The sequence below is a fragment of the Narcine bancroftii genome, chromosome 10 (assembly GCF_036971445.1).
Source record: "Narcine bancroftii isolate sNarBan1 chromosome 10, sNarBan1.hap1, whole genome shotgun sequence".
NCBI lineage: Eukaryota > Metazoa > Chordata > Chondrichthyes > Torpediniformes > Narcinidae > Narcine > Narcine bancroftii.
Genome location: NC_091478.1, coordinates 42,771,034 through 42,784,523, shown reverse-complemented (window position 1 = coordinate 42,784,523; position 13,490 = coordinate 42,771,034). Strand labels below are relative to the sequence as shown.

The 13,490-nt window shown below is 39.6% G+C and overlaps 1 protein-coding gene across 6 annotated transcripts in view; it reads right to left on the bottom strand.

Annotated features, from left to right (window-relative positions):
• reep3b (receptor accessory protein 3b) overlaps positions 1–13,490 on the bottom strand; it is an 88,046-nt gene that overhangs the window by 10,208 nt on the left and 64,348 nt on the right. For 3 of the 6 annotated variants that reach the window (XM_069900778.1, XM_069900779.1, XM_069900781.1), the window contains 3 exons: positions 7,561–7,637; positions 4,336–4,456; positions 3,388–3,501 (listed from right to left, as the gene is read on the bottom strand). In XM_069900778.1, coding sequence (XP_069756879.1) covers positions 3,388–3,501; positions 4,336–4,456; positions 7,561–7,637 — 312 coding nt within the window. Of the gene's footprint in view, positions 1–3,387; positions 3,502–4,335; positions 4,457–7,560; positions 7,638–8,456; positions 8,534–10,032; positions 10,251–13,490 lie in introns of those variants that run through there. The other 3 variants (XM_069900780.1, XM_069900782.1, XM_069900783.1) reach the window with 3 other exon arrangements.

Here is a 13,490-nt window from a genome sequence, read left to right as displayed (position 1 = left end):
CCAGATCCCTACCAATCACAGTGTAGGTCCTACCCAGGTTGGACCTCCCAAAATATTGCACGTCAACTCTACCAAATTCCTCTATCCACCTCTGTAATCTTTGGTAATTGACTTCAGTTGACAATACAGGTGCTTCTCAACTTACGATGGAGTTGCATTCTGGCAAACCCATTGCAAGTCAAAAAACTTGCACTTTTAATAATTAAATTTTGAATACCTTTATTCCACAATGAAAAATCCATCATTACAGAGTCTGCAAACATGGTTGAGTTAGGATCACGAAAGTGTATGCTGTTCGATACTCTTGCACAATGCTGCCATCGCCCAGCATTGAGAGAGACACGTACTGCATATCGCAAGCACGAGAAAAGATCGAATTTGAAATTGAAAGTATGGATTCGAACTACCTGCACCAGACACTTCTATGTCATCCTCACATTTGCCAATCCTTCCATGTACATTTTCATCATTGATAAAAAAGATAAACTGAAATGGGGCAACCAGTGAACCATGTTGCACACCACAAGACGTAGGCCTCCAGTCCAATTAACAACCTTTCACCATTACCCAAAAAAAAATCAGTTTTCAATCCATTCTGCTTTCTCACCTTAGAGCTCATCAGAGCTATCCTACTGGAGTAGTTTACCGTGAAGAACTTTATTTTGCTGAAACCCATATATACACATCAATAGCTTTTCTCTCATCAACTTTAGTGGTCACCTCTTCAAAAAAAACTGATTTGTGAGAATGACCTCTCACTACAAAACTGTGCTGTCTGTCCCTTATCAGCCTTTGTCCATTCAGGAGCAAGTACATCTTGTCCTTAGATTATTCACTGGTAATTTACTAGCCACGGATGTCAGGTTCATTAGCCTGTATTTCCAGGCTTTTCCCTGAAGCCCTTCAATAAAGGCAGTCTTCTGGCACTTCACCTGTACATGATGAGTACTCACTGTCAGCCAGGGCACCGCTAGCTTCCCACAGTATCCTTGGAAAGATCTTAGCTGCAAGGATTTAACCAATTTCTTTAAATTGTCAGAGTACATCTTTTGAGTCTTCATATTATTGATGTGTTAGACCAGGCGGTAGAGACTCAGACTCTCCTGAAATCCTTTTCAACAGCTATTATTAGAGTGCTACCAAAAAACAGATCCACTAAAAACCATCCTCTTATAGACCTATTTCCTTGTTAAATGCAGATTACAAAATTTTGACCAAATCACTAGCTAATTGACTAGGGCAACACCTATCTAAATTGATAAGTCCGGATCAGGTGGGCTTCGTTAAAAAAGATTCTGGAGACAATCTAGGCAGACTATTTAATATAATTCATTTGGCTAAGTTTAAAGTGAACCCAAGTATAACTGTATCTCTAGATGGAGAAAAGGCATTTGACCAGCTAGCATGGCTATTCTTATTTAAAGTATTAGAAAAGTTTGGAATGGACCGAATATTTATTGATTGGATAACAACTCTTTACCGTAAGCCGCAGGCCAGAATTATAACTAATGGACAGATATTATCAATGTTTCCTTTGTGTAGATCCAGCAGGCAGGGGTGCCCACTGTTTCTAAGCGATTGAACTGCCAGCAGAAATTATAAAGGAGGGACCCAGACATGAAGGGATTTAGAGTTGGCCAGGAAGAGCCCAAAATCAATTTGAAGATGTGCTGTCATATTTATCTGACCCAGTCGATTATTTGACCAAACTACAGACCACAATGGAGTTTCAGGTTACAAAATTAATTTGTAAAAAAAGTAAAATCATGCCATTATCATGTTTTGATTATGAAAGATATCAAAAAGGAAGCCAGTTTAAAAGGAAACTAGAAGGAATTAAATATTTTTATGGTAGATAACAATTTGCAATATTTATATAAGCTTAACTATCCCCCTTTGCTTGGAAAAATAGAGATTTACCAAGATGGAAGGACCTGCTTATCACTTTAATTGGGAAAATTAACTTTGTGAAAATGAAAGTGATGCTAAGACTGCAGAACCTTTTCTAGTTGTTGCTTATTTCTTTGCCTAGGATTTTTTTTTTAAAAAAAGGATGCTTAATGGTCATAATAAGAATTTCTTTGGAATAATAAAGTACCTAGGATCTAGAAGCCCACTCAAGGGCTTTTCTGAAGAGAGCTCTCCCTCATGGATCCAAATGGGATTGCATACAATGATGGAAGGGGCTGCAAAGGATTTTATTTACAAATGGAATGCCAAACTAATTTTTAAAAACCAGACAAGCCTATTTTAATACACATGATTAAAATATGGCATGAGGTTAATGAGTGTATTAGAAAAACAGTGGTGATAACATCAAAAACACCACTGTGCCAGAATGAACTATTGCTCATGAACCTGGGTAGTATAATTCTATATATTTGGTATGAAAAAGGAAGTAGATATATTGAAGACTGTTATGAAGACTACTTAAGTCCTTTGAACAATTTAAAAAAAGATTTGTCAAATGGAACCTTCCACTATTTTCTTCAGTTAAGGTCTCTTTTGCGAGAAAGATGGTGTCCCGCCCTCAATCAACAAAGTGGAGGGAATATTTTTGCTGAGAAATACGCTTATAATTTATAACTAGGACGCAAGGCAAAAGCACTAAGCTAAGGTCAAGGGAGAGGTGGGAGTCAGATCTAGGTCTTATAATACCAGAAGAATGATTGATTGGTGTCTAGATAAAATGACACCAACGATAAATGCAAAGAAAAGATTGGAACAATACAATTTCTTACATCAACTATATCTCACACCACAAAAATTATTCAAATTGAAATCTGAAATGTGCTTTAGGTGTGGCATTGAAATTGGAACCTTCCTACATTCTACATGGTCGTGTGTGAAGGTAAGATCATTCTGGCATATCGTGAAACATTAACAAGAATAACAAAAGTGACTTCATATATGACCCAGAGCTGTATTTTCTGGGCAACACTATGGAAGTGATCAATAAACTGATAATTTCAAATTTGATTTGTTAGTGGTCCTAGCTGTGGCTAAGTGTATAGCAATCACATGGAAGTCTGATTCTCCCCTACTTATTGCTCGATGAGCCATGGAGAAGATTACATAACTTTTAAAAAAAAAGACATTCATGAAGATATGGCAACCATACTTGGATTATGAAGGGGACCAATTATAAATTTAACCTTTCAATATATCTACATAAACGTATGATGTCCCAGAAAAAGAATCTTGAAAAAAAATAGCTCTGGCGGTGCATGAAGTTATATTTTTGTATTTGTTGGGGGGAGGGGGGGGATTTTTGTTTTGTAAACCTTTAATATATTTGATTTGTACAAAAGTTTAAAGATTGTATGAATATATTTACAGAAAATGGGAAAAATATTTTAAAACTTGTCAAGAGTACAGATTACTCACCTTGACTGCAGCAGATACAGCAGCAGTTGCAGCTATGTTTATACTTTGCTTCCCAAATTTCACCATGGTATCATAACTTCGATCTTTGGCTTGGCTGATGTAGTCGTCAATTTCCTGCAGCAACCACAATTTGGAATTGATTAATTTCAATATTAAATCAAATATTGAGCGCATTTCTCACAGTGCACATGTGATAATCCGAAATGGTCAGGACCGGGCCCATTTTGGATAAATGTTTTCAGAGAATTTTTTTTTAATGGAAGAGCCCAGTAGCAACAGAAAATCACAGTGTTTAAACAACAAGGCGGCTTTTTAAGCATTAAAATAATCTTTAATTCTCACCAAAAAAAAATGACCACTGCCAATCACCGACACCTCCCCACCAAGGCCCCACTCATACTGGGAGACTGAGGGTCCTGCTCCTGCCCAGGAGCTTAAGGACCCTAGTCAGTTCGGTTCCAAAAAATATTTCAGATAAATGAGAATTTCTAAATTGTTTCAGACATCCTCATTTATCCAATTTTTAAAAAAACTTTTGGAAAACTGAGGATTTCAGAGAATCCAATTTCAGATAATCTGAGTTTTACTGTAATTGATCTACCTTATTTTGAGAGAGAACAAATATTTGTTTCCAAAATACAAGCTAGAACAGATAAATGTTACTGAAAACGTTGAAAACAATTAAAGTCTATGCAGCATCTTTAAATATCTTGGGTTATGCCAAAGTTTAATGATCAGCCCTGAATTTTATAAATCAGCCAAGTTTTCCGACAGATTTAAATTGCAACTGATCTTTCTTTCTGTACTGTGGCATTTCATGCCAGTGAACTTTTATTGATGCAGACTAAACAAGCAACTGTAAATGCTTTCACAAAAATAGCACAGTTAAAGTATGGACAACTTAAAACAGAAACCATGTTTGAAAGTTAAAGCAGTAGAATTACTTACTCGCTCACGGGCTGAGAGAAGAGGATGCAGAAACTTTCTGTAAAGTACACTTGCACCTCGTGTATATGGAGAGAGCAACCAAATAACAAATGCAACTTTAAGTTCATAGTAGAGTGGAAACCTGCATACAAAGGCAAGCAATTGTAAAGCTAAATTTAGTGAAACCACCCAAAGGAACCAACAAGAATTTCTTTGATATCCCCAAACCCATCTCCTCTAAATTCCCTATTCTATTTCAAAACTGTGCCAAAATACAAGCAATATCTGGACATGTAGTTCCCTTATACAATCTGCCACAGATTCAAAATATAAAAGATGTCAGAAATAACATTTCAATAAGAAGATCTGCACCATTTCATTGGTCAGGTTTCTAAAGGATCCACAACAATGAATCTGTAGAAGATCCTGTTCTAATATACAACTCTTATTGTACTCATCAGTTTATAGGATTCAGTGCTATTTAATAGAGATTCATTTATAAAGTACAAGTTGCAGTGTTATTCCAAAATGCTTCACAGGAATCTCAACAAAAATATTAAACTGTGGCGGCACGCAGTTAGGCAGGCGAACCGGTCCCGCTTGTAACACACGCAGCAGGGCAGCCAGCCAAAATGGCAACGTCGGGGGTTTCTCTTTTGACCTCTGCACTGGGCATAGGAGCCCACGCTTGGGGACCCACGTGACGCCCTGGTGACGTCAGCGCCCCCAGCGCAGTTCTCAGCCAGGTCCGGGCTGGGAGTACAAGGCCAGCCAGGCAGCCTGCAATAAATCAGTCTGCTCACTGAGCTCAACCCGTTGGTTGTGTGTGTTATTGCAGGAGCAGGTGTAGCTGCCGCTACAAAATTATTCTTCCTGCACGTTTCAATTTGAGCAGCAGGCTAAACTTGTTTGTAGATCTACTCAGTGGTTTCATATCAAGGCATGCATATGAAACTACACAACTAATGAAGAACCTTTTAGGAAAGGATCGATCATCAGGTAGCCCCAGTCACAGTTGTCTTTCCTAATTTGCCATAATGTAGCAAGTGGCCTCAAATGGTTCAAGATGGAAGAGGTTTTTCCAGGAAGAAACCATCTCCTTAAAGTTTACTTTCACACCTCTTTGTATCAGTGTGTTTCTGATACAATATACCCAAGTCATTAACATAGACTGGAAATAGCTGAAGATCCAGAATGGAACTCCTTGGCAACCCACCAGTTACAGCTTGCCAACCCAAAAAGACCCTACAGCACTCCATCTTAAACAATCCTTTATTCACATTAATGATTTACTCTCTGGACCTTGTGGAACAAGCTTTCACATCTCTTTTGGAAATTCTTGCACACAGTTATCTCCATTATCCATGTGCTAAATCATTCACAGACGGAAGCATAGAAAACTTTTAAATCACCACAGTCCCAGGATGTTGTTCACCACAGATTGCAAGGCCATTAGATGTACATTCTGCAACACAATGGGATTATAAATCCACAGCAAAGGCCAACATCTAAATGGGTAATAATGGAAAGAAAATCAAGGTTGGCCAATTAAGAGTTACAAAACTAATTAGGATATGAAAAGGGCTTGTTGAAATCAAACTGTTTGGAGGAAGATTTGACAGAACTACAGGAGTGAAATACAAAGTGAACCACAACTGCTGGACAGAACAAAGAAACCTCCAATTTATTCCAAGGCAACTAGTTTATGACATCCTGTTAGCCATGAAAAATTGATGGTTTGCACAAAAACAAGAGGCTCACAAAATTCTCATGGTTAATCAAAAAGGTGCAAGCCATCGGTGAAAGATGCAAGAACATGAAAAACAGGTCTAAAGTGGAATGAAAAGCTAAACATCACAGGCAGCGAAAAGTAGATGCTCAAGAACATGAAACTAGATCTATCCCCAAATCCAAAATTAACCTGGTAAACATTGGTTACATTCCTTCCTTCGCTTGCAACCAACACTTTCCTTGGTCAGGAAAACTCAACTACTGTACATGCAAGATTAAGGTTAGGATTCACTAGAACTTCAATAATGCTTTTATTCTTTAATTTTACTATAAATATCCAGTATACCATTTGGTTTCCAAACTGCTTCCTGTGTTTGTAGGCGAAACTTTAAATATTCTCCCACCCTCAAACGAACAGGTTTGGTAGGTTAATTGGATGACACGGGTTTTGTGGATCAGAAGTGCCTTACCATGCTATATTAAAATATGCACATGCAAGGAAACTGGGGTTCCTATGAACAACAAAGTTCTCACCATTTATAAAAGTCTACTTCACATTTTTTTTGGATAAAGTAGTTGGCTTCACATTTTCCCACATCACCACCACTTCACTTAACCTATTTCCATTTCAAGGCCATTCTACATCCTGCTCACTGTTTCCACATTCCACCCAGATTTGGACTATTAACAAGTGTTGATGCTAATTTTAATCTTAACACACTTGTCACATTCTGAACATTTCTCAATTTTAGAACTGCAAACCAGAAGAGCCAGCCATTTATCCATAGCCAAATTCTATCTGATCTGGGCAGAACACCTAAAATATCCCTAGGCTACCCTTTCTTTTCCACTATTACATCCTAACTGAAAATATATTTGTAAACTCTCCCACCAACATTTGCCCACATAATTGCAGTCTAAATAAAATTGGACCACTTTTTATCTTGCAGAATTTATTAATCAAGCCATAAAGCATTTCACAAATATTATTTATTCAGTACAGTTTCCTGGTGAAAAGAATCATAAATGCTTGCAAAATATGCAACAATTTGCATGCTGCTAAATATGAGAGTTCAGATAAATTAATAGACCCACCAAAACAGATTGTGTTATCATTCACTTCAGGCCTCAAGTACTCTGCAATAGAACCTGACTACCAGACCCAAGCTTAAGTTCCCCAGTATATTTAAAAATGTTTTTTATTTAAGCTGTTTGGGCTGGGATGGCTCTTTACAAACAGAAGGACAGATTCAATCAGAGCATAGTAATTCATCCTGAAACCATACATGTCCAATATATTAAAAAAATCCAAGTCCTCTATCTGAGGGTGGCTTTGGATCAAATTGAGTTTTATTTTATGCCCGAGCAGAAAACCATTCTACAATATTCAATGTCAAGGATGCAGATTTATCACAATCATCTAAGCAAGTTTTTGATAGTTTTAAAACTTAAATATTTACCAGAATCATTAAAAAAATAGCTGAAAATTTCAGAAGTATTATTTTATAATCTTACCATGCAATCGTGAGATCTGCAAAAGTTTCAAGTACTGTATAAAGAGCAAAAACAATCCAGTACATCATCCAACGAACCTGAAAAAAAACTAAATTTCATAATGTGTTGCTTTTGAAATAGCGAAAAAGAGCAAACCTTGAACACAACCTCACCATACATCTACAACTGAAGCATTAACATAACTGCTATTACAAAAGTGATGCAGGATTAGGAGCTGAGCTACACAACAATATTTAAAGAATGTCCTCGTTTACGAAGATAAAACAAGAATAAACTTCCATCGTACAACCTGTAGCTGAAAGGAAATGCTGTGGACGAGCACTGAACAGAAACCAACAGCCAGGTATTGGACGGCAGTGGGAGCAGAGCTGCCAACACAAGTAGTCCTCACAACTTATCAGGCAATCTCTTAATTAGTTTCAGTGGATGATGCTGAGCAGATAGGACTAAAACTGATAGGAAATGGTATACCAACAATGGTAAAAATAAATCCAGCTACATGAATCTATCTACTATGGCCAAACCAGGTGCGTGAAAGACACATTTTCAAACACCTTTAAAATTAAATTGCAACAGGCACATTCCCCAAGTACTGTATATAGTGGCACAATAATTCTCACTCATCTTCAAGTTTTAAATCCACCAAAAAATTATTTCCCAATTGTTGTGCGATGGTACATAACAGTTGAATTTCTCTTAGAATTAAGGGTCATTTTAAATTTAAACAAAGCATAGTAACAGGTCTGTTCAGATGACAAGCCTGTGCCGCCCAATTATACCCAACTGAACTACAACCCCTGTACATTTAAGGATGGGAGGAAACCAAAGAACCCGAAGGAAACCCATGCTGATGTAGGGAGAACTTAAACTTCTTAGAGACAGTGTCTGATTCAAACCTGGGTTGCTGGTACTGTTACAGTACACAAACTGTGATGCACACGTGTACACAAAATAAAATGAAAGTCATTTCAAAATTGCTCGTATAATAATGCAATTTTTGTCATAATTGACTTGAATCAAGCTGGTCATCCATTTCCCTCATCTTGCAATGATATGGTTCAGCAACCGTGCAAGACTGCACACAATTATACTGCTGGCTCCATGTGACAGCTGAACAAGCTACTTCTTGCATTTAAATGCTCATACAAAGGACCATGAACCAGCATGATGAAAGAGAAGGAGCCAGGCTTCTCCCACCATCTCTCAGTGCACATTCTTTCTTCAACCTTCTAACTGCCTCAGCATATTTCAATAGCAAAGAGTCACAACGGAGGTGCCAGTCACTGGGCTTGGATGCCCAATTTGACAGGATAGGTGTGGGGAGATGTTTCTTCCAGCCGAGAAGTCCAGAACTTTATCACAGATTCAAAATAAGCAATAGACTATTTCGCACAAATGAGAATTTTCTTCATTCAAAGTGATGAATTTTTGGAATTCTCTGCACCCATGTTGGCTGTCATCGTTAAATATAGCGATTGTATCTGATTCTACCACCTCTTTTGGCTACAACTACCATCTGTATAAAACAACCTTGCTCTCAAATCCCCTTTAAAACTCCTTCCTCTTATCCTAACCCAGTTCTAAATACTCAAGGAATATGGCAAGATGGGTCAAGTATACAAACAGCTTTTGGAGGCTACACCTTACCAATACTTAGGATTCACAGCCTGTTTGTAATGACAGGGAGAGTGTCAAGGATTGCATTGAGAGGAAAGATGGAGGCTTATCAGCCAAGCTTATAATTAACGTGATCACTTTCCAGCCTTGGTTGTCCCACACAAAAACTCACCAGTAATAATTCTACACTAGGACTAGGGATTGTTCTCCTGACTGGAGCATTGTGAGGAGGTCACAAATCAGGTTATGCAACAAAACATTTAGAAAGGAGATACTAAGTGCAAGAGTTCAGATGTCATGTTGCAGCTATTCAAAAGATTGGTTAGGCTGTACTTGGAGCATTGCACACAGTTCTCGTTGACATCCTACAGGAAGGTTGAAGTAGATTTGGACGGAATGCAGGAAAGAGTCATCAAGATGTTGCCCAAAATGAAGGGCCTTAGTTATCAGGAAGGACAGGGCAGAATGGGTTCATTCTCATTGGATAATGTTGGGGTGACTTTAGAAAGGGTAGAAAGCCACAGCATTTTTAACTGGAGTTTGGGGGTAGGTAGGATGAGAGCCTAAAACCAGGACCATAGGTTTTAAGGTGAGAGGGAAGACATTTAAGCATCTGAAAGGCAACTTTTTCCTCCAAGGTTGGTTGTTACATGGAATGATCTACCAGAGGAAGTGGTAGAGATCGATATAATTAGTGTTTAAAAAGGCACATGGACTTTTACTTAGAAAGGAGTAAAAGGACATCGCCTCATCTGAGCAAAAGGGATCAGCACAGATCAGCAGGAATCAGTTGACCTGATTTTGGTGTTGTACCCTTTCCCATTACCAACCCTCCCAGGAAGTGGGTAAACTTACCAGGCATGCAGTACTCAGCAAGTCATTCACAGGAATGGGAGGAATTCACAGGAATGGTTCATCTAAGGGAGGTCCCCATCTCCAGCAGTGACGTCACAAGTGACGTACTCGCATCGCAGTGAAATTATAGTAGGAATAAAGCACATATGCACTCGTTGTATAAAAGACCATGGAAAAACCTACAGCAGTGGGCTTCATTCACACTGTTCAAACCCACAGGCCAGCTTGTCATTGTTCCCTAAACAATAAGGTATTACAACTATTTACATACAATATCTAACACAATGTAATGCTAAGTAATGTTGAGACTTTCAAATTCACCATTAACCTGATTGGTGAATTTGAATTCACCAATGGGGAAAAAAAACATTGACCATCAAATTTTTAATTATTGTCCATAAATAAAGCTTTAAATTAGGGGTCCTTGGGTCATTGCTCCTGCAGCTCCCTGTACTAGTTCTACCCCCTCGCCACCCCATGCTCACTGTGGGGGGGGGGGGGGAGTGATGAAGAGCAGGAGTTCGCCATTACTGCTCCCCTCCTCCCCTCTCAGGGATGTACAGCTGGATGCTAGTTTCAGACTGATCTCCAACAATCCCCCTCCCACTATTCTCTGCAGTCAGTGGTCAGAGGAAATAGAAGGCAAGCCCACGGAGGAGCACCCTCAGCTTCAGCACTGGAGAAGCTGTGCTGAATAAAGGGTAGAGCTGGCACATCTCCAGGGACTGCAGACACTTTCCCTTCCCCTCCTCCAACCAATTTACATCATCTTGTGGGTGAGCACAGATCTTTCAACTCAGCACATGGTGATGGTTTGAGCGCACCTCACCTGCCTCCTACCACATCCTTGCCCATGGGTGAAATACAATTGATTGTTCATAATTTTTAATGAATTTTTAAGTAACCTGACAAGTGTGCACAAAGCACAGGTGTCTGGGAGACACTGCCAGGAGTATTCCCTCCTTCGCCCAACAGTCACCCCAAGAGGGCTAACTCTAATGTCTGGGTGAGAGGGTGCACTAGTTCGTATCTCCTGTGAACCTGGTCTCTGAAAATCCAGAACTCTGTTGTCCAGAACTGGCACGCACCTCAACTCTGGGATACGTCGAACAGACGACATATGAATATTTTAATGAATTTCTCAGTGGTAAATTGACGGCAGTGAATTTACCTCACACCTCGAGACAATTTAAAGGACAGTTACACGCTGACAGCTCCACTGGCCGCTCACTAACACCCCTGCAGGCAGCCCCGTGAAATATTATATTTCACAGGATGGCCGGTGGAATTGTCAGTGCGAACCAGTGTTTTAAATCATCTCAAGATTACCTAAAATACTACAAGACAGACACACACAAGCACTAATGGTACCTGGTTGAGCAATCACACTGCAACAGAGTGATCAACAAGTGAACTTGGCTGGGCTCAGACTCTTGTCCCCACCAAGAGTCAGACCTCAGTTAATTCTTTACTACCTCTGCCAGATTACCCACTATAGACCCACTAAAATTGGCCAGTACAACCCACTTTATTTGGTGGTGTGAAAGGAGTTCTGCCTCCAATTGCATACAGAAGTATGTAATGCCAAAAGAATGCATTTAACAAGAATACTTTTGAGACATTTTGAATTTCATGGCAGTTTACAACTGACATGAAACCAATGCTAATCAGGCAGGGTTTGATTCATTTCCAAAAGTGGTTTAATTCACTCCAAAACACTTGGCTATTATCACCCTCTCAGTTATACAAAAGGTGAGACCCAAAGTGAAATTTCTGCAGCACTGCAAGTGAACTAACCTGTCACAACTTGTTTCCAGAGCACAATTACATTTGATACTGTGGTTGGACAATTTACACAACAATGAAAATTAGAGGCAACTTAAAGCAACCTTTCTGATTTGGCAGTCTTAACACAGTTCACATTAACAACTTCCGAGCCAAGAATCAGCACAGAAAAACAAAATTAACTTGAGCCTTCATCGGATCAACTCCAAGGTTAAAAACAGTGCCTCTTCACAAAAGTACAGGCAATCCCACTGAACAGCCTTGAATAACTAACATCTGCTGAACTAAGTCAAATCTTAATTGTTTCCAAGTGTAAGACCATCCCACAAGTCTGTTCCATCCAAGATCAGAGTGATGCAATTTTTCTGTTTTGCCTTGTTGGCACACCACTGCTCTTTGGGAGAGGCTGCTGCTTTTGTGATTGTGTTATTTCTGTTGCTAGACAACAAAAAAAAAGTATTGGATAATTACATCTCTGTTTTCTTCTGGATAATTTTTTGCCATTAGGTTCTGCTGAACCCTTCCACACACATCAAGATCACAAACCACAAGGGCAAGCAACATGCAACATTTTGTTATCTCTTTGATTAGTTTTGACATCTTTAAAATGACTGTCACTGATAGATGGACAAGTTTAACACTAATTTGAGGACACTATTTTTCCAGACATCTTAAATTTAAATACCGCATTCACCAGCTCAGACCAAATATATGCATGGAAAGAAACAGCAGACAGTCGACTCCTCATAACTTTCCTATCATTAAATAGGATGATGATTGATCAAGAAGTGCATGAAGGCCATACCTTTGGACATCTAAAAACAATTTTATCTCAGTGAAATTTTAAAATCTACAGACACTGATTGTAGCAAAAGCAAAAATGCTGGAGGCACTTCCAGACAGGACTCACAAAAGGGATAGAGGTGTACAAAACAATTCAGGCCTGAGTCCTTCAAGATACGAGGAAAAAAACAGGTACCAGAATTAAAAAGGCTTGGGGGTGGGAGGGGGGGGGGGGAGAGAAGAAAGGGCAAAGGGAGGAGCACAGACCAACAGACGAAAAGGTGATAATTGGACATGGATCAAGGAGAGGAGAGGTGAGAATTGATCAAGGAAGGGTCCTCTGTGAATGCAGAGATTGAAGGAGACAAAGACAGCTGGAGGAAAAAAGAGAAACAAGATTAGGAGAAGAGGAAAGACTGGGGGGGGGGGGTCTAATAGAAACCAGAGAAGTCAATAGGCACTTTCAGGTGGCCAATTGCCCCGCACGTAAAGCCACACGCTTAGGCAATATGCGGCTGATTTTGAGGCCAACTGAATGTGCAGGAGGTGCTCTTGAGGCGAGCTACGTAACCCTCCTCGGAGAGGGATAATCAGCTCAGCGGCTCCCCCAACCAACTGAATGCAGCTGGCTGAAAGCGGATGTTAAAGGGTCAGGCTGCTGACGTGGCAGTGACATCGTCAGCCTGAGGCACCTGGCGCAAATCTTGAAGCACATTGTGCAGGCAGACTAGTGCAGATTCAGTCGTTTTGTTTAGCAGTGAAGGGAAACAGCACATTTGAACAATGGCTCCAAGAAAGGCTAGTAACTGGTCTGAAGAGGCAAGACTGGTTCTAGACCATCTGACTCAGGAATCCCAGGAAAAGGAGCTCATGGGAACAGTTAGGGATGG